Genomic DNA, 21,956 nt, shown 5'->3' with positions numbered 1-21,956 from the left:
ATTTCATATTCTCCTGCAAAGGGGCACTGAAGCATCTCAGGCTTTTAACCTTGACTTGGAAATGGTTTTGTAATTATGCCTTCTTAAGACAGTAGGTTTTAAAGTCTGCTCATCACTGGCTGAGTGGGAGAAGGAATCTTGTCATTCATGATGGCTGATAACTCGCTTGCCAGATCAAAATTAAGAATAACCTTTCACCAGCAGCTCTAGCACAGACATCATCCTTTCTGACTTCTCAGTGGGTACCAATGAGATTACAGCCAGATTGCACATGACAAACCAAAAATATCCCCAGCAGTCTGTTAAAATTTAACTCCCCCAAAAGATTTACATCCTCACAAGCTCTGCAGCTTGGTGTAGTTCAGCTGATCAATGGGAGCTGAATCATATGCTTCATTATTTCAAAGTTTTCAGAAATCTCAATCAGAAAAGAATTTGTGCTGCAAACAGGGAATGATATATCATGGTGCAACATCCAGCACAGATTGCACAGGAAAGTATTTTTAGGATTAAAGCTTCAGGCCTTCAGAACTCACACTGTAAAATTCAGAACTAATTCTTCTAATAAAACCTTAGCTAAATCCTGCCTGCTCCTTTCCCTGAGCCTTTAATTGCTCCAGTAGGTTTCTCCTGTTCTGTTGGAAAACACATAAAACTACAGCATTAGCTAAAGGCACCTCAATTTATTGGCTATTCCAAGTCATTACAATGAAAAGAGATTTTTTACAGTTGTAAGATCCTTCTTTAAGACTTCCCCCAGTCACCAGAGACATAGGTACTCAGAAGTGGTGGGGTAAAAATCCCCGAGCTGACAGCTAATGAGCTGAAAAAATAAAAAGAGAAAACAACAAAGAAGAATAAACAGCAACTTTGAACGTCTTGAGCTCAGTGCACAGTGACAGTAGGTTTGGGGTCACCTTCCCCAAAGAGGGAAATTACCAGACATCAGAAGTGCTTAGGTCATTGAAGTGTGGAGATTTTCACATGAAAGGGTTTGGCTTTGAGCTTTGCTCTCTGACTGTCACTATTTCTCTGTGCCTATCATCACTGCCCTGTCCTTTTCTTCCCTTCTTGGGCTCATGCCTTGAGCTCTGTTTTTTTCACTATTAAAGTCACCAAGAGTTTTGCCAGTAATTTCTAAAAGCATAAGATCAAGCTCTTGATTTTCTTTCATACTCTTGATTCTTTCTAGACTTCATTCCCCAAAGCACAGGTGTTCATTCTGCCTCTCTTTTTGCCTTTTTTTTTTTTTTTCTGGTGAAAGACTAAAAACATTTCAAAAAATCAATTAATAATTTGATTTTTCAGATTTTCCCAAGAATTCTGGGAAATTCTCTTTAGGATAGGGATGAGGATCAAGGTAGTTTAGATTTCATCTCTCCTTGAAATAGCAAACCAATGTCTGTAGGGTGGTTAGTTGCCAGAAAATAAATTCAGAATACACACGCACATGCTGACTCCCACATACAAACTTTGCCGAAAGTAATTTGGTATTCATGTTTTAAAATAATTAAATAATTTATGGTTGCTCTCATCTAGGCTCTGTGAACAATGTATGCAGCCAAAGCTGCTAAATTAAACCCTCCTGACTCCATAATGCTGGTACATCAAGCAGATGTGTTCCGGAGTGCTACCCACTGCCTCCATATCTCCTGAATAGCTGCACATAAAGACAGAACATTCATGTAACGCTGTCTATAAATACAGCAGCCAGAATACACTCCAGAGATGCTGTGAGGGCTCCAAAGTTAAGTTTGGTTTGAGGTTTTGAGCTCAAATCAGAGCTAAAACTGATGTTATAATGACTGAATACACTTTCCAGATTTAACATCTTCACAACCCTATTTAATTTCCTGTAATATTTTTAGCTCACATGAAAAGATGTTCTCCCTATTCATCAAAAATTATTTTAAACCTGACAGGAGGAAAATGAAGTTACTGATGTCTGCTTCCTTTATTTAGTACTTTTCACTTACATCCTGTGCTCTCACATCAGTTTCTTACATTGGTTCCAGGAACCAGGCAGAAGAGCTGGTCAGTAAAATTGTAGGAAGATAGAATAAGGAGACAGATGTGCATGTTGGACCTGAAAATGTACGAAGTTTGGTAATGATACAAAATTGGAAGGAGCTTTTGACTCCCTTGAGGGCAGAGAGACCTCAACAAATCAGAGACATGGGCAGTCATCAACCAAGCAAAGTTTAGCAAGGGCAGGCTCTGGATTCTGCACCTGGGACAAGGCACCCCTGGCTGTGTGGGGAATGAGAGGCTGGACAGTAGAGCTCTGGGAAGGGACATCGGGGTCCTGGTTGACAGGAAGCTGAACATGAGCCAGCAGTGCCCTGGCAGCCAGGAGGGCCAACCCTGTTCTTTGGGACATCAGGCACAGCACTGTCAGCCAGGCAAGGGAGGGGATTGTCCTGCTCTGCTCTGCACTGGGGCAGCCTCACCTCGAGTCCTGTGTGCTGTTTTGGTCACCACAATAAAAAAAAAAACTACATTAAACTATTAGAGAACATCCAGATGAAACCATGAGGTGGTCTTGAGGTGAAGCCAAAAAAGATGTAGCTGAAGTAATTTGGATTGTTCAGCCTGGAGAAGAGGGAAGACTCCATTGAAGTTACAGCTTCCTCAAGAGAAGAAAAGGAGGGACAGACAGCAACCACTTCTCTCTGGTGACTCAAGGGAATGGCCTCAAGCTGTGTCAGGGGAGGTCTAGGCTGGATAATAGGAAAGGATTCTTCACCCAGAGGGTAGTTGGGCACTGGAACAGGCTCCCCAGGGAAATGATAACAGTACCAAGCCTGAGAGAGTTCAGGAAGCACTTGGAAAATTCTCTGAGGCATAATTCTTGAGCTGCCCTGTGCAAGGCCAGGATCTGGACTTGATTATGTTGATGGATCCCTTCGAACTCATAATATTCTATGATTTCTGATCTTTCTGATTTATTTCAATGGTCTTCTACTGCATGTGCAAGAGTTACAGCCCCTTCTGCACCTCTGACCTTTCATAGTCAGGCTCCAGGATATAAAGATGGAGCAAAGGCTACAAGGACCAACAGCTTCAGTCATATGCAGTTACATAAAAATAAGTATTTTCTGAAGATAATATCAGAGACAATCTACTTATGCACTGCATTCATCACCACAATGACAGTTACCTCTACAATGAGCCTGAAACATTGAAAAAAGAAAAAGGCCTGTACTGAAGACCAAGTGTTTCAAGAGTGAGACACTAATTATTTCCTGCTACAATAAATACTCCCAGATTAGCCTAAGAAATAGATTATGCTTTATGTTCTAGGCAAAAGAAAAGAAAATATCCTGGCCTAAGACAATGCTCAATGCCAGAGTGAAATGAAGAGATATCCCTCCCTGATGCCAAATCTGGTGCTTGGCTTAAGTCAAACTGTGGAAGTAAGATGTAAGAAGTGTGTCATCCTGTGCATCAAAGACTTCCTGGATTTTATTGCACTTCTGCTCAAGCTTTCCTTAAATGATGGCCTTTGTATATGTACTGCTTCTAAGAAACAAAAAGCACAAATATGGAACAGATTTCAGTGGGATGTAGCAATACCTGAGCCTTCTTTACCCAGGCTACAATGATAATGGGAGCAGATTAACTGTGAGAACACAGGATTTTGTGCCCTCACATTCATTAATTGCTTCTTAGTATGAAAAATTAACCCATTCCACTTCAGTTACCTTTATCTCCATGCCCTTGATAGACTCATTAATTCTGACACTCTCATACTAAAACACTGTATAATTAAGTTAGAGGTACTAACAAGTAACTGTAATAGTATGGCTTGCTGTTTTACCAGTTCTGGTTCTCCAATTTAAGGTGAGGTTTTAAAGGTGTGTGTACACAAACTTCTTCTCAGGGACTACAGTAAATTTATTTTTTATTCACTGGGATTGAAATCCCATTGCAGAGTAACCAGAGGGATGTCAATGTAAATGTGATAGCTTAGTGAAGACTGGGCAATAGATTCACATGGCCTGAGCTGCCCCTAAACCAAGTATTGCCTAGGTGATGAGATCCAGCCCAAAGGCTGAGTGTAGGATGGAGTTATCTGAATCTTTCCAGTTTAATATTTCAAGATTTCTCAGTTCCCATTGGGCACCAAACAGTGACAGAGAAGAACTTAAGGGGAGAGGAGAACATGAGGGCAGGTAGAAGCACACAAACCACACCATTGCATGCTGACTCTAAAACAGAGCAGGTAGCTCCCAAAACATAGTGATATGTTTCATGTACACCTGTGAAATCAATGTGGATTTTTATGTGTGAATCATAGAAAATAATCTATACCTTATTTGTTCCCAGCTGAATGGAGGTAATTATGGAAATTCATGCATGCAGAAAATGTCTGATCTGATGCACTGCTACCTTATCAATTAGGAGCATTGTGTGACTCCAATCTAGCTAACTTGCTGTACCATAAAAGCAAGTGGAGAGGAGCCAATAACCCCTGAATTCAATCTGGGTTTTGCTGTTATTTCTTGTTTCTCCTTTTATCATCTAACTCATGAAGTTTGGATCTGTGGGCCATCAACTGACTGATTGGGATTGCTGCTCAATTAGCTGATGAAGTCATTGCTGGATCTAATGGTTGCAATTTAAACCCTGCTTTTGAGCAGATAATGGAAAGGTTAATGCTGTAATAATGGATGAAGAGACAGACATGTGCCGTTTATTCTCTGCTCTGTAAATTAGGGCACTAATAAAAAACCTGTTCTGGAAATAAATAAACAGATTAAACGAAATGAATAAATAAATAAAGCAGAAAAACCAGAACTACTTCCAGGAGGTGAGAAAACATTTCTATATGACTGCATCCTCCAACATATAGAACTTCCACATGTTAAATAATTACAGAAAGACTAAAACTGATGGGAGTTTAAGCAGTGGAGCAAGGTTGAAAGATGCAACACAATGCACAAAATAACAACTGCAATATTAATTTCTACTGTGCAGGCTCAGGGGAAAAGCTGCTTCTGCGTTTGTGCACAGTGTGACATTTCTTGCATAAAGACAGTGACTCAAAATTCCTGGCAAAACAATATTTGTGTTTGAAATGTTTCCCACACTTTTGTATTCTTCTGTCCTGTGAAGAAAAGAACATAATGATCCTTGCTGGAAGAAGGAGCACAAGTTCCCTCAAGGGTCTGGAGGGTGAAATATTTCTTAGCCTGCCCCATAACTCCAGTAATGGTGTGTGCAGACCTTAATTACATGCTTTCTATTGTGGGAATGTTGAATCACTTGGGTTAGATGACCAGCATCCACATTACATCTGCCTGGTGTACAGCTAAAGCAGGCACCTTGAGATGTATCTAATAACTTTACAAGCAAGCTGAGTACAACCATGTGGGGTTTTTTTAAATGCCACAGTGACCAAAATAGTGTCAGTAATTTAATGGGAAGCATTTACCATGAAACTCTTTTGAATTTTGTTCTTGTGAGTAATTAGCTTTATCATTAGACTTACCAGAGCATCCCCAGAATTCAAATGACTTGAAAACTCGTAGTTATCAGGTCTTATAATTCTACTGGCATTACAGTACTTGGGTTGGGGTTTTTTTCCTAGCTATAACTCTCCTTCTCAGGAGAAGCTAAGCTTTCTTCCTTTGGAAATTCTTATTTTTATAGTTGTCTTGTCTGTGAAAAAACAATAGAATTCATCTACACTTGAGGGTAAAAATTGTACGGGGATGTATTTCTAAGAACAATTCATTATTAATTCTGGCTCCGCAGAACTGCCTGGGACCAGCTCCTTAATTTCCTGTTTAAAAAGAATATGGATTACTTTGACTATAGACCAGAATCCTGAAACTTTTTGGGACTACTGCTGCTGATAAGCAATAGAACAATCAAGGTACAATCAGTCATGAGCATCTTGATCAAGATTACTCAGAAAACACCCCTGAAACAGTTACAGCCTATGAGATAAATAATTAAACAATGTTGACAACAACTTCAAGCCACTAAATAGAAATGTGTAGCCAGTGCTGTAGATAGCCAAGGCCAAGATCCCTGTTTAATCACAAAATTGAGGTTCTGGAGGGATTGTCTGAGTCAACAGGTTTTTCATCCAAGAAAGAGTTACAGCCTTGTGCTCACCTGCTAATGTTTTCTGTAGCCTGTGGAGTTCAAAAGGTTGTTCAGCTCACTGAGTGAGCTTTACTGGCTGGCTGGCTGGTCAGATCAGTCATGCTATATCTGAAAATGGATTTAACTCTCCACCCTTATTGATTCATTATTATGCTGAAGTACCAGTCCCCCTCTGCACTGATACCACAGCAGAAGAATGTGGCAAAGCTTGAATTAAAATAAGAATTCCTGTTCCCATGGATGTCAAGTAAGAATAGGAAAGTTATGTCAAGACTGTGTCTCACTGTGCTCAGTATTCCTCTGTTACAGACAACTTTCCTTCTGTAAAATCAGCTCTTTCATCTAGGAGATACACAAAGATTCACAGGTTTTGAGGACACAAACATGGTGGTCCCAACAGAGTTTATTAGCACAGGCTTAACTGTTTTCTAGATTGTATTCTGTACGCAGGACTTCTCGTTACTGCATTTTTTTTCTATTTTTCTAAATGTACTTTGCATATGCTGAAATCTCTGCCATTTTCAACTTATTCAACTCATTAGATTTCTTTCTTCAAATAAAACCAAAAATCTCTCATTCCATATTGCCATTTTTTCCCTGAGGGTTTGATAGAATTGTCATTGTTTGAATCTGTCAGGTTAAACAGGGACAATGAAATCTGAGACATTAACAAGTCAGTTGAGCAAAAGGGCCATCATACATTGTGTTGAGAAGCATTGTTGCAGATGCTGGTGAAACATTTCAGGAATAAAAATTGGACAGGTCTGGAAAAGACTGATAACCTCCTCCAAAGACTTCAACTTCAGGCATCAAATGAAGTGCTACATGCTTACAGATGATCCTTCTGAATTTTGAATGCTGATTAATTGTTTATGGTAATGCAAACCAGCAGAAATACTCTAAAACATCATCAGATTTACATAGGTACAAGTCCTGTGTGCTAATGACACCGTTCCATTGTGTCACTCAGAGTCCTGATGGTACAATGACCTCCAAAGAGCTTATCCAAAATTCACCTCCAGTGAGGCTGTGATTCATTTGCCATGCTAACACAACTCATCATTTGCTAATGAATGTGAGCTGGAGATGGGAAAGGAGCACAAATAACTCATCTGCTCCTCACACTTCAGCTGTTGCTGTGTTGGCCTCCACACTTCATCAGCACCATGGGTCTGCAGCTGCAGACCCTTCAATGCTCTTTCCTAAGGAGATGCAGATCCTACAGAAATTCCACATAACACAGCCTCTGTAAGCACCTTCGCTGAAACACTTAAAGTTATTGACATAGTCTCATCAGTTTAAAGGCAAGATGTTGAGAAAACCACTATTATAAATTTAAAGAACTGATCATCCCCCTCACATTTCTATCCAGACCACATATCTTGTCATGTGTTAAACGATCAAGGCAGCAGCTGACATTTTAGGGTCAAAAGTCACTTTTTGTCCCTCTTTTATTTTCCCAACAAATAGATATTAAAAAAATTTCCCGGTGTTCTTATAGAAGTATCAGAGAAGAGAAGCCCTCAAATATATTTTGAAAGGCAGGTATTAACAGACAGAAGACCTGTGGCAGTGGTTTGATTGGTGTGAGGCTGAGTTACAGGGAGTGGTTTTGTTTCTGCACCGAGAAAGGGCCTGATGTCAAACATCTTGCCATCTGGGGAAGGAGTGATTGGGAGACCATGCTCAGGTTCCCATCTCAAAGGGATTTTCATCCCTGTGATGCTGTGCTCAGGGCCAGGACTCTGACACTACTCTTGGTTGATATAATGGAGCCATCTCCTTCAAAACCACACAAATTCTGGGGCTTGGGTCATGTGTACCAAGTGCACTGTGAGACTCCATACAGGGCTGGAAGTATCCAGCAGAACCTAGGGGAGGAACATCTGTTTCCCCATTGAGAAGCAGCATGGGAGTGGAGTTACATTGTGTTGTCCATCATTACTGGAGAGAAGCCCATTCCTTGGGATCAGACTGAGATATGGCTCCTACACTTGCTTAAAAATGCTAATTTGCTTTAAAAAGGCTATTTTATCTGAGACAATCTAGAGCTTCTGAGACATTCCCTGTTCTGTTATAGGGAGAGACTAGAACATTAAGAATATTCTGCATTCAGTTGCCTTCCCCTGGCTTCCAGGTAATGCTGTTTTTCTGCAGTATTGTTCTGGAAATGAGCTAGAGCTGTGAATCCTTGTCAACTGACTGATCAAGAATGCCAAATTATAACCTACTATGGAAGACAAAGCAAAGGTGAAGAGTCTAGTGCAAGAGAAGGTTTATAGAAAAAGCATAAAATCAAACTGGATTAAAAATCTGGTTTAATTTCCAGTGAAATTTGGTCTGTTAACACGGTATTTTGCCTATGTCAATTTGTATTCCAAGAAAAAGTATTCCTCTACACCACCACTGCTGTTTTTATCCACAGCTCCTGTGACATAAAGTTTAGCCTTTGCATCTTTCAGCACAGATCCTTTCTTCTCTTCTTCTCTCCCTGTGGATAAACTGAGGGCAGCTCATCCTCTTTGCATTCTGAACAGTAAGAAATCCTTCCCTGACTGATGGATATGAGTTTGTTTTGCAGCACCACTGGATGTGTGAATGGGTCATAGTCTGCAGACAGATTGTTAAGAAAAGCTGATGTGCAGTGTTGTCAAATAACCTAAGTTGCAGTAATGACTCTGAACTCTTCACTTATAGAAAAAATTCAGAAAATCTTCCTGGATTTAAAAAAACCAACAACTGGATGGTTCAAAGTAAAGACCTGAGACCTTTGTCTGATTTTGTCCAGGTCAGGCAGTGACTAAACACTATGTGGAAAAGATCTATCATCCATTCTAGCTACAATACTTCATGATTTTAGCTGGAAAAGCCCTGAGTCAAGTGCCCTGTGTCACAAGCACAACTGTGAACACCTCAGGTGCAAAATGATAGAGCTCACTGTGGAGTAAATGTCCGAAAATTCAGAGATCCTACCTAATCTGAGAGAACTAAACCATATGTCTGGCTCCACAGGAGCTGCATTATCAGGACACTTCATCGCCCATAGTGGAAAACCCACTGAGCTGTACCTGGACTTGGAGTGCACTGGCAGAGTTGTGGGGTGCAGATCATGTGCAGCCATGCACCTCTTCCTCACACAGCTGCAAATCCTTGTCCAGGCTAAAAAGTCTACTGGGATTGGCACCATGCAGCTTTTCCTCTGAATGTTCCACTCCAAGTGAGAGCTGAGATCCTTGCAGAAAGTGCTCATATTCTCACATAAGGATGACTGTGTCATGAGTTTGAGAAGGCAGAGGCAAAGATACAGTCCAGCTGAAATATATTTTTTTTTCAATTGGCAGTCCCACGTGGCTGAAGTGCTACATTGGGTTAGAATCATTGGCATTTTTGAAAGTATGGGGTTTGCAATGTATGGTCAAAAGTAGAAAAAACCCAACTATCAGTACTCCCAAATGGGTTAAAGTCTTGCATGAAGAGCAAAGATTCTCTTTTCAGTTAATTTTAAGAATTTGTCTGACCACCAAATTATTATTATCAGTTTCCTACATAGTAACTCTGTATTGGAGACTACAGAGGCTTTTTCTGGACACTGCTGCTTCCATATTAGAAATTCACTTTCAGCTGCTCCAGCTTTGGATGACCTAATATATTTGATGCATGTACCTGCAAGAAAAGGCAGTTTGGTCAGGTGGAAGAAAGGCTGGGTGGGCTCTTTGGGTTTTTCTGTTTGTTTTCTCTATCTGTCACAGTCTTCTGATCTTTATTGAATTCAAATGAGACAGTAGAAAATACCACAGTACTGTGTTCAATCAAGGCAGACGTCACAACTGTGTGTTCAGAAGTTACTCTCATTTGCATTTTTTTGAGATTTCTAAAACTTTATTCAGAGGGTATAATCCATTTTTCTCCTTTCTAAAGAAACAATGAAGGGTTTGTAGGGGAGATCAGTGAGACATCCTAAATCTTGTGTACCCCTGAGATTTTGTCATGTTTGGAAGTAAACTCCTAGATCTTTAGTCCCTCTGGACACAGCAGTCTTGGGTGACATTTGAAAAGTTACCTTCCTAGAAATTTTTCTCCAGATGTTTAAGCATTGATATAGATGATTGCTAGTCTAACCTTAGGCTCTTTCTATCATCTAAATTCACTTCTTTACACAGTTTGCAGTAGTCTATGCACTTAACTACTCAATTACAGGTTGGCCTTCAAAGGTCCAGCACTTTTATTTTGCAAAATTTAGGAGAAACTAATGTTGGAATCTTAAGGTTTACCTTCAAATGGCTCCAAACCAATTTTTTAATATCTTTTGGAGAATGCCCTGTCAGAGCTCATTTGATTTGTGGTTTTTGCAGCTGGGGCTGCTGAGTGATGTGGTTTGGCTCTGTGCTGTCCCTGCTCTGCTGCACTGATGGATCACCTTGTTCCTAGTCTGTGTGTCTCAACTCAATTAGCAGCTTGCTGCCAGCCAGAGATAAGCCCATGGATAGGCATTCTGGGCATGGCAGATAAAAGCCCCCAACAATAGTTCAGTCTGATATCCTTCACTTGATATAAAAAATAGAAATTAAAACCACTAATGAAGCAATTCAGGGTATTTAGTTGCAAGTCAGAAGCTTTTGCATCCTTATTCAAGCTGCAGGGGATAGGACACATGCAACCCCTTGGTAGCTAACACTGTCATTGCCTCTCCTTTGCTTCTGCCATCTGTCCCCCACTCATGTGAGAAGATGCCTTGGTCTCTCATGTGCCAGGAATTTTGGAGCACTTTTGACACTTTTTCCATAGGGAAATAGAATCTTGGTATATAACTCTTGTCTTCTAAGCTGAGGAAAAACAGGCAGGGAAATGTAGTGCTCTGGGCTGTTTTGCAGGCTCATACCAGCAAACCTGGGAAATTTGTCAGGCCATTCTTCTGACAGAAAATGCAGATTGATGCTGTCTGTGCTATCTGACACTGCTGACACAAAATGTCATGCCAGACCCTGGGAAAGATGGCAATGGTGGTCAACAGGGCTCAGAAAAAAAGTTTTTAGGACTGGGCCTGAAAAAAAGCAAGACAATGGAGCTTTAGCCTGGTTTGGGTAGTACATGGAGGAGAGGAAAGAGGAACCATCTGATATAAAAGCTCTTCTTTTGTACCCTAAATGCCCTGCTGTGAAGCTTTCCCCTCCCAGGTCTTGATTTTAAAAGCTTTCAAGACTCATGGACACAGCAGTGGAGCCTATATTCAGAGGCATTCCTGCCAAAGAGAGTTCAAGTCATCAAAAACCTGGCATGAATAAGGGTTTGGGCTTTTCTGCCTCAGCTTCCTGCTGTGCCAGGGACAATGTCTGTCACTTTGTCACCAATGGACAAGTGTCATTCTGGGCTACCACCTCAGCACCTGCCAGGTCAGCTTGTATGCCAGTTAGACCAGGGCTCTTTTGGGGATCTTTCCTTACTTCCTAGAGTTTCCCTCAGCAACATGTGAAGGGCTTTTTTCTGCCTCTGCTATCACAGCAGAGCAAGAGTGCAATCCAGCTTACTGAGCAAGGCATTTCTGCCCTGTCCTTGCTCTGCAATGGCACTGGGACAGGGATTTCTGCATGGAGCTGTGGGTGTGCACTCAGGGAAATCTGTGGATGCAAGGAAAGAGGAGCCTCAGAACATCCCTTCTGCAGGACTTACTGCTTTTTCTCTTCACTTCCAGGACTTCCACTAAGTTTCTCAGTGCTTTTTCAGGCATCCCCAGCCCTTTTTTAGCCTCACAAAATGTTTGGATTTTTCCTGTCGCCCTTATCTCAGTACTGATCTTTGGGCTATTGCTTGGAAGTGCAGAGATTCAAGAATTTAAATATTAAACAGTGAGTATTCCAGAGTCTGTGGAAATCAGGCATGCATTCCCTTCTCTCTGAAGAGCTGTTCTCAAATATTTGGTAATGTCATTTTTTTTAGTGTTAAAAACCCTGACTCAAGTTTCTCATTAGCAACCATAAAGCGATCAGTGCAAGATACTGCAGATGTTCTGTGAAAAATGAAGTTCTGAAGAAGAGAAAAAGATGGTGGGTAGGAATATAGAGCAACTGAGAGAAATGTGAGAAAAGATGCATTTTTAATCCTTATGGGTAAAAGCCAATAGCTGAAGAGAATAAGGTTTTTCCAATATGAAATTTGGGAAACTGTGTGGGAATCATGGTTTAGAACCATATTGCTTTGGATACCCTAAACCAAAAATTTAGCAGAACACTGTCAGATTTTCCTTACATATCACAGTCTTAGAGAATTCCATTAGCATTTACCAGGTGGCAGAGCATAATGAAACCAGTGCACAAGCTTTAAGGGAAGAAAATAAAATACCAAATGAAGCAAAGCTGAAAAATCTAAGATTCCTAAGAATATTTGGAGACAGAAGAGTCCCAATGTCTTGCAAGAAGTGGTATTGAAGATGAGAGAGCAAAAAGAAATCTGTGCACTGTTGGACTGGGGTGATTTCTTACTAGTAACTGTTCAGTTAGAGGCTGGAGGCTTTCTTACCCAAAGCCTGAATTATAACCAGGATCCCTGACCACATGTAGATGTGATACCTAAATTTGCGGCAAGGGATTTCAGACAAACCAGAAATGCTGTGGCTGGCTGGCTAATTTCTGTAGCAAAAATACATAAACAGTATGAAGAGCTTGTGTTTATAATTATATCCAAACCAGGGGTAAACATAAGGGGCGGCATTCAGCTGGTTTGCACTGTAAATCTCTCCACAGGAGCTCATCACCAGTCTGTCCTTACAGTTAAAGGGAAGAAATATCTTCTCCAAGTGCTCCTGACCAGCTTGAGCTATTTGGTTTAAATCAACCTCAGCTGTACACTAGAAGCACACATTCCTCTCTCTTAACTAAACCTCACTGAGGCTTAACATTTTGTCCCACAGAACAAAAATTTGTCAAAATTATACCAAATACAAATGTAGTTTGGCCTGCCTATGGCAGATCCATTGCTAAAAACAATTTCATAGGGAAGCTGTTTTGGAATAGATCACAGACAAATTACTACAGGATCTGCTTCTACCATTTTGAAGGAAGGGATGGTGAACAGAAATGTGATGAGCAGCTGTAGATATAAAACACATAAAGGTTCTCAGCTAGATTTGTGTTCTATTGGCTTTCAAATGAAAACAGATATAGATGAAAAACTGAAAGAATGGGGAATAGCAAAATAAGTAAAAATTTACCAAACAAAACAGTTCTGTGATGTTCATGCAAGAAACATTAGATTCATGATCATGTATAGTTCTAAATTACTTCTTCTTTTCTGGGAAAGAATTTTTTTTTAATACTCTTTTTAACACAACAAAATAGTGCAGATCAGTTAGAAAATAGGACTATTAAATATGTAATTTTAAAACTAAGAAAATATATTGACCTGAATAATATGTTATTTGTGACAGTAACAAAAAAGCACTGCCATTTGGTGGTCTGGAAATTATGCATACAGCAAATTAAAGAGATTTTTAAGGCATAATGCTGCAAATAGGAACCATATAATATGCTGTGAAAAATTATGTAAAATAATGGCGAGGATGATTCTAAAAAAGCTGAAGAGCACAGTCAGATCCTCATTTGGCATAGGTGATATACATTCTTGAAGTCTGGGCTGCCACCTGCTGAAACACAGTTTAATAGGAAGCTTTGACTTTATAGGATTGAATTTTCATTTTAAAACTTGATTTTTCACCCTATTTCTTTCTTCCAACCCTTAGTGCTCTATATCCCATGAATCATTATAACTGTGAGTAAATCTCACATTTTCTCCCCTTCTGTCCCTTGATTCCCCAGGTCAGTGGCAGTCTTCCTCCTGCTCATCCTCTGTGATTTCAGCAGTTTCTTACCCTGTGATTGTCCTTTTACAATTTTAGAGCCATACTCAACCACTCAGCCCACAATGCTGCCTCTACAAAATGAAATTAGGCAGTGCAGACTCAGGCATTGTCCTATTGCCAATTCTCTTTATGTTTGCATGGCCACCACATGGGCATAGGTGTGCCCAAAATAGGGGCAGTAGCAGCAAGGGGAAGATGAACCTTTTTATCATTGCTGAGCAAGGGGGACTGATGAAAGAAGGGTGGAATCTGAGTGACATCTTCCATAGAAAGAGGACACAGGAAGACTTGCAGGCTTCAAAACCATCAGGATCCAGACCAGAAGAGGCTGAACTGCACAGCATCAGTGCAGATTAAAGTTGATGGCATGCTCTGAGTTGCAGTGATAATTATTGCAGAGGCTGAGGAGGACTGCTGAGATGTGAGCTGATTAACTTGTGGGTGTTTGCAGTTGGTGTTTACCCTTCAGCTGTGGTGCAGCAGGAGGAAAGCAGACCCTTCCAAGATGGGTTATGGGCACTACCATGGGCTTTTCATCCCTTCTTACCCCAAGTCCTGCCGGAAGGAGCCCGGGGTGAGGCTCTGAGGGCTCCATGGGTTTGGGGCCTGCAGCTCCCCCTCAGCAATGGCACCTCTGAGGGGCTGCATGCCCTTCTTGAAATGGGGGGTTCAGGCCACAATCTCTTCTCAGATTTGCCCTCAAGATTACTCACAACGACTTGTGGTCTTCTTGTGATCCTCTCACCCTACTTTTAGAGGGTGTTTTGTCCTGCATGGCCTTTTGTCCTCACGGGTGGGCTCTCACCCGTGGAGCTGGCACTTGCCACGTGCTTGGTGCCACACAGAGGAACTGAACAGGCAGCACCCCCAACAGCACTGAGCAGATGTTCCTTGGTGTCAACATCAGGGATTTTTATTGACCAAACTCTTTTACCACTGTAAGACCCCTTTCCTTGTATCAAATACATGGCTGCGACCACCTGAGCATCTTCGAACTGCTTTGAGCCTGTTCCAAAACGAGGGAGCTGCAGCCCCTCACTCTGTGGAGCACCGGTACCCTCTAGTGGTAAAATCGCAGGCATTTTTATGCAAAAAAGATGATTTCACTACTAAGTTATCTTCTGTCTTCCTTTTGGACAAAACTCTGTACATCATCTTTAATTGACAGAGGTTTTTTTTTAAATGACATTGTAATTTCATGCCTTTAGTTTAAGTACCTATGATGTAATGCGATGATGTAATTTCCTTGGACTGCTCTCAGTGTGTTTCACCTTTTATTAAATCACTAAAATTATGCTTGTGAGCTGATGGGTGACCGAATTTTCACATGGTATAAAGAAGTGGCTGTAGTGGAAAGTACCAAGGAGCAGCTGCTCAAGGCTTTAAATGGGGTGTTGGTGATGCTGCCACTCTAAAGGCTGTAGTGTGGCAGAGTATAGGTGGCTTATAGTTAATCAAAGAGATCATGTTGCCTTTGTTTAGTTTTCACTTGTTTGCTCTTGGAGGTTATGGACAGCTGGATCATGGGTCTTGGGAAGCCAAGGAGCCACTGGTTTTATAACTGCATGGAGGGGACAACAAGATATTGTGTGACAAAACTCAAGGGCATGGAAGGAGCACTACAAAATTGCTACATGAACTGCCAAATGTCTTGAGAAGCAGTAGTGTGGTTATAGGTAGATGCAAAAGACATATTTTGGTCTGTTTCCTACCAACTACATAATCCATGCTCTAGAGCAGGGCTGAGGAGTGGGAAAAGGTGAAACTCGCCAAAGAAATCCAAAATTATTTAGCATGAGCAAACACATTTACCTCTGTTATAACCTTGCTCAAAATGGCTGATCTGAAATTTTCCTGGCATAAGAACAGTGAATTTCAGAGAAGCCACTGCAAAGTAATCCTTCAGGGTTTGCTATGAAGTGTTTCACTGTTGTCTTTTCCTTGCATGTAGGGTGCTAGTGGACTCTGCTTGGAGGAAGTTCCCCCAAAAACCATCAGGAGCTATCTGGAGCTCACCTCTGTCCTTTCACTCCATCTGCAAATAATGTACACATTCTCAGAATACCCCTCTTTAGCCCTAGGTTTTCTCAGACATGAAGGAAATGAAAACCCAAGGTTTTCATGTTGCTGAGCTGAGTCCCTTGTCCCTGCCTCCTCTGCAGGCTCTGTCTCTGCTCATTTCACCCAGTGAAACAAAGTGGAGTTTTTCTCAGCAAGAGATGAAATCACACTACAGGAACCAGATTGAAATTCAAAGCAGGTAGTACACATAAACACAGCTTGATTCTTCACAAGCTTTTTTCCCTGGGTGATTTCAGTACCTAATGCCTATCATTTCTTTGATGTACCCTAGTTATGAAAGCAGAGCATCCAGAGCTTTTACAAAGACATCTTTCTAATTTATTCATTAAACTCAAAATATTTCTATGGCCGCCTGCCCCTCTGTTCCTGTGGATCAAGTTTTGGAAACACATTAAAATGCCCATGATTTGGGTACATGAAGTACCAGAATATGAGTTTGCTCCTTTGCTTCACTTCTATAAAAGATTTTGAATAGCTTGAACCTGGGAATAATTTTCCAAAGCAGATCAATTAGACTGAATTGGATTTGCCAGCAGTGGGAGTTAAATTTTTAGTCAAATCTCTGTGTTCTGGAGCCTCACAGGCAGAAAATAACACAGGGGCAATGATTTATCATATACTTTGTTTACTGGAGAGCAGAAATTTATCCTCTCTTGTTACTCTTTCAAACCTTTTTGTCTTTTCATCTGCATAGAAATGAGTGCAAAAAAGAGAAGAAAAAAGAAAAAGAAATGAAATGCAGTTTTCAAGGGAGGATTTGTTCCAGTGCTGCCTTGTAGTGAAGCATTTACTCTTTCCCAGGCCTCAGGGTGTGCCAGGGAGATCCATTGGCAGTAACTGCAGTGCCATTCTGGGCAGCACACAGCTTGGAATGGACCTCCTGAGCAACACAATCCTCTGCATATCATGCAAGCCCTTCCCAAAATGCACTATCACCCATCTCATTCCTGAAGAATATGGGTTGATTAAAGCATGTCTGTCCCAGCAACATTCTGACTCTGGATTTTGCTATGACTGCCAATTCCCCCTGCTCCAACCTGGTTGAAAACTTCTGATCTTCATCAGAACCCACTTCATTCTCACCAACAGGGAGCAGCCATCCCGTGGAGATCTCTACTCATGATTTTATAGGCAATATCTCCAGTGCAAATAGAGAAGGGATTAAAAATGCTGTGCTTTTTATTTCATTTCAGGTTTCTGATTGTCTTGGGGTGTTTGATCTTAGCAGTCCTGACAACTTTCAAGGAGTATGAAACAGTTTCTGGAGACTGGCTCCTCTTGCTGGTAAGTGAACTGTGGCTGCTGCATCACCCTGGTAATGTCCTGGATGAAATCAGCCCCAGCAGCAGGGATGGAAACTTGCTCCCAGCTGTGCATGCAGTGAGGCTTCTGCTCCTGCAGCAGTGACTGTGCACTTACATATTGGAGAGTTCCCAGTCCATTGTCAACACCAACTGAGTAAAAAGTAAGTGAGGTTCCTGAACAAAAAGAAAATGAGAGCAAAGACCCTATCCTGAGGCTTTTAAACAATGGCTTTTCAGCATTTGTCTGACAGTCCTTCCATCAGATTATCAGGAAATTTCCTATTGACCGTGCCAGACCTAAGCACACTTGAAAAATATTTTTGGAGGAATCTTTCAACACTTTTGATTAATTCTATAGTATTCTATTAATCCTAGTATTTCTTTCAATCCATCAGAGTTGGATTCATGTTTTTGTCCAATAGCAGCATAACTGAAATTGCTTCAGGCAGTGCCTTTGAGAGAAAATATATTCACAGCAAACACATTCCAGATTGCTTGTTCTATAAATGCTGAAGTTCATGCTCAAGACTTTATTTCAGCAAGGCTTCCCATTTAGCAGAAGAATTAAAAAAAAGAAAAAACCCTCCCTAAATATAAAATTGCAAATTCAACATTTTATGAAAATGACCCTAAAAATGAACTTTCTTTGCTCCCATAGCTATCATAAAATACAGGGCACAATGTCTCACTTAACCTGGCCTTGTTTAAAGTATCCCTAGGGAAACTGCACACTAAAATTAGTTCCAGGATCTCAATTTCCATTTCCCCTTGTACCTCCAGAGACATATAGATTCAAGCAAGAGCTAAATGCCAAAAGGAATGAAAGGTGAATTCCTCTTGCATGTTCTTTCTCAAAAAGTGCCTGTATGAAAACACCTTCATCCCTCAGGGAATGGGAAACTTGCTTTTGGTCTCTGTTACCCTGCTTAGGCCCATCTTTCACATTTGAAAAAGCCTGAGGTTACCTATCTTTCCTTCTCCTGTGCTTGTTTTTACATGGCTCTCAGCAGCTTTTAGAAGCTGTGGGCAATGAGCATGAGGAAAAGTCTCCTTTTTCTTCTTGCCAGCAATTCACAGAGAGGAAAAGTAACCATGTGCCCCAGGCTGCCTTTGGCACCCCACCCTGCTGAGCATCTCAGAGAAGCTCTTTGCTCCCCATTCCCTTCCCATGCTTAGAAAGGGTCTGGAGCAAGGTGGAAAATCCCATTCTTTCATCCACCAGGAATTTAAGGGAACAACATATGCCTTAAATGTGTCTTACATATGTCTTTATCACTGCTTTAAAGTTATGACCATGTGAGTATCCTGTGTCCTGCCCTGTCTGGACAGATGTGGCTGCATGAGCTGCTGGTGGCTGACCCTGGGGGTGGGCACAGAGTGCCCTGGAGACTCTGCGGTCACTCCTCACATACATCTCCTCATTTTGTGTGGAGCAGGAAGTCTTTCTGTGAAGTGATTCTCCTTCCAGGGTGAGCACTTCACTTTTACCCAACAGCAGGGGCAAATCCTTCCTGCATGGTAATTAGCAGGCTGGAAAACTGTGTCCCCTGTTTGCCTTGCCTCTGCCACCAATCTCGATTCTCCTCCACTTTTTTCCTCTCTCTTACACATATCCTAACACTTGCACCTCATCTGTTTCCTTCAACTGTATCCTTGTGTTCAAAATTACTGCAAAACTTGTGAGACTAACAATGTTGTTTGTGTCTCGATACAGGAAACTTTTGCCATTTTCATCTTTGGAGCAGAGTTTGCCTTAAGAATCTGGGCTGCTGGCTGTTGCTGTCGCTACAAAGGATGGAGGGGGAGACTCAAATTTGCCAGGAAGCCTTTGTGCATGCTGGGTAGGCACCTACTCTCTACTACTGTTTGCCTCATTAAGGTCCCTTTTCCTTTTAAGCCAGTTTGGGGGATATCAAAAAACTGGTGATTGGCAGTGCAAAGAGCACCAAAATCATATCTGCCCTTTATGCCAGGACTTCTGTCCTGCTTGGAGCAATTATTTCAAGTACCCAGAAATAACTTGTAGTTAAGAGACACTTGGCTACCTAGTAAATGAGAAAAAAAAAATGAATGCTTCTACTCTTCAAATACGTTTTTCTTGTCCTGAGCCCCATTTCACTTTTCTTAAGCTCATCCTCAGGAAGACTCTCTCTGCCTTCAGTTTCAAACCTGACTCTATACCATCTTCCCCAGCTCCCTTTCATATTTGTGTTTTGTTTTACAATTGTATTGTTGTCTGTATTTACAAACAGTATCTTTGTGATTTCTCCCATGTTGTCTTTCAAGCTTGGAAGGCACTGCCTATAATTATCCACACAATTACTCATTATTCATGTTTGAATACCCTCCTGCAACTACTCATTATATCCACAAACCAACCAGCCAACATTCAGGAGCTCAGTCTGCCCTGAACCCTGGTCATCCCCATTCATTCACTGATTTTAGGATACCCTCACTTGTTTCAACTCTCTTCAGGCCAAGCACTGGGTTTTTTTCTTTATTTGTACGGCACATAACATTCTGAGCCATGGTGCTGCATGAATACAAGCCTCTCCTTTTGTTCATCTCATGGATCTAAATGGTAGACAAAATTGTGACAAATTTTCTTTGTGCATCTGTGCTATCCTCAATTTAGTGATGCTCCTTTGGGTGCTACTGTTGTACAAATACTTATATTTTAGTAGGCTTGGGAAGGCAGCAGATGTGAACAAGTGGGATTGATTCTGTCTCATTCCTTCTCAGTAACAGTGTCATCTCACTCCTGAGTATGAATCTTCATTGATATCTGGGTAAAAACCAGAAGATATCCTGGATTTATTAAAATCATCTCTCATTTGCCACTGGTACAAGTTTGTTTTGAGAATGATTGGAAGTGAATAAATATGAAATCCACTTTTTTGGCTGGAAATAGACAATAAAGACAATAATCAAAGACTGAGTGCCCAGAGCATGTTTGAAGCTGTTTGGTACCACTTCCTTCTTGTATGTGTATATAGGATAAAAAAGCGGGGGGAAACAAAAAAAAAGAAAGAAAACAAAAATAATTTATTCACATTTCAAACCTCTTTAGTTATCAGCAAATTGCTCCTGTGAGCATTTTCAAAAAAATAGTAGTAGTGATTGCAAGATTTTAGTGGGAAAACTCAGCCAGAAGAACAAAATCGTAATGGTACCATCAAACCTGAATTTCTCATCTGCTGACCTGTTCACTGTGGTGTTCCAGTGGCATAGATGAAGCCAAAGCTGATTTTCTGTCAGCATTAGGACACTGTTCCGCGCATCCCTAAGTGAGCTCAGTGTCTCAGGTCCAGTGCATTGATCTGTAAATAGATCCCAAGGCTTTCCAGGGGGTTCTGTGCCTGATACTGATGTGTGGCAGCTGCAGATATCTGATTAATTGGCAGGAGAAGGCATTTGCAGGCAGCTCTGAAACTCGCCTAGGGAAATTTGCAGCACAGCCAGATGGGATTAAGAAGCAGGTGATGGGGCCACTTTTGTTGGCAGGCTTTGTCCTTTTTGCCTTGCAGATATCTTTGTGCTGATTGCTTCAGTGCCAGTGGTTGCTGTTGGGAACCAGGGCAATGTTCTGGCAACGTCTCTCAGAAGCCTCCGCTTCCTTCAGATCCTCCGGATGCTGCGCATGGACCGGCGCGGCGGCACCTGGAAACTTTTGGGATCAGCCATTTGTGCACACAGCAAAGTGAGTGAGGAGCTTGCAGGGCTCAGAAGGGGCTTGGGGGAAAGATTAAAAGGAGAGGGGGTGCACAAGTACAGCAGTGCCTTGGGGTTATGTTTAGCAGTTCAAAATACAGTTTTGTTCTTTCAGCTTTATTCCCTTTTCCATTCTCTGAACCATTTTGTCCTTTGTTTTACCTGTCTGTGCTCAATAGCGATGCTGGGAAATGAGACCATGTTCATTCCCACATGTTACAACAAGAATTTTGCCTTTACTGTGAATGGAAAGCAGGGACATCCCTTTTGTAGTGAAGGATGCTGAAATCCTTGACAAAAAAAGCCTGGGAAGTTGCAACATGTTTGTAGTGGCGTCTCAGACTTTTCTGATCAACAGATGGAGTAGGTCTCTGAAGGGATGGAAAGAGGCTGGGTAGCCTGAGAAATGTGCACAGAAATGTGGTTTCCAAGGGAGCTACAGGCAAAATTTTTCTTTGGAAGCTTAGGTCAGACAATACAGAGATGGACACAGAGGGAATCCTGAAAGGCAAAAATTTCTGAAGTCATCTTTACTTGGCCCAACTTGATGCTGTAGTCAGACACACCCTGTCTTGCACCAGACAGGTATTTGTGTTCTTGCATTTTCACAAAACACTATTACAAGTCAAAAACTATCTGCTTAAAATCTCTGTTTAAAATATCTGCTATCTCATCCTCTAGATGAGATTTCTCATCTGCACAGGTTATAGAAAAAAGACATATACTCCACTACATACTGCTTTTTCTTACCCATGGATGACATTCCTGACATCTTAGGGGGTTTTGAAGGTTAAAGTGCCAGCTGGCATAGCATATTTAGACGTTGCTTCTGTGCACAGACTAATGGGGATGCCCACCATGCTTCATTTCTTATGAACTTCTGCCTCTTC

At 41.3% G+C, this 21,956-nt stretch overlaps 1 protein-coding gene across 1 annotated transcript in view; it reads left to right on the top strand.

The window, feature by feature from the left end:
- KCNQ3 (potassium voltage-gated channel subfamily Q member 3) overlaps positions 1-21,956 on the top strand; it is a 197,993-nt gene that overhangs the window by 149,182 nt on the left and 26,855 nt on the right. Inside the window, exons 2-4 of the mRNA XM_058810794.1 lie at positions 17,245-17,335; positions 19,070-19,196; positions 20,883-21,055. Of these exons, the coding sequence (XP_058666777.1) occupies positions 17,245-17,335; positions 19,070-19,196; positions 20,883-21,055 (391 nt within the window). The remainder of the gene's footprint in view (positions 1-17,244; positions 17,336-19,069; positions 19,197-20,882; positions 21,056-21,956) is intronic.

The sequence above is a fragment of the Ammospiza caudacuta genome, chromosome 1, assembly GCF_027887145.1.
Source record: "Ammospiza caudacuta isolate bAmmCau1 chromosome 1, bAmmCau1.pri, whole genome shotgun sequence".
NCBI classification, from domain to species: Eukaryota; Metazoa; Chordata; class Aves; order Passeriformes; family Passerellidae; genus Ammospiza; species Ammospiza caudacuta.
This window is presented reverse-complemented; position numbering and strand designations above follow the sequence as displayed.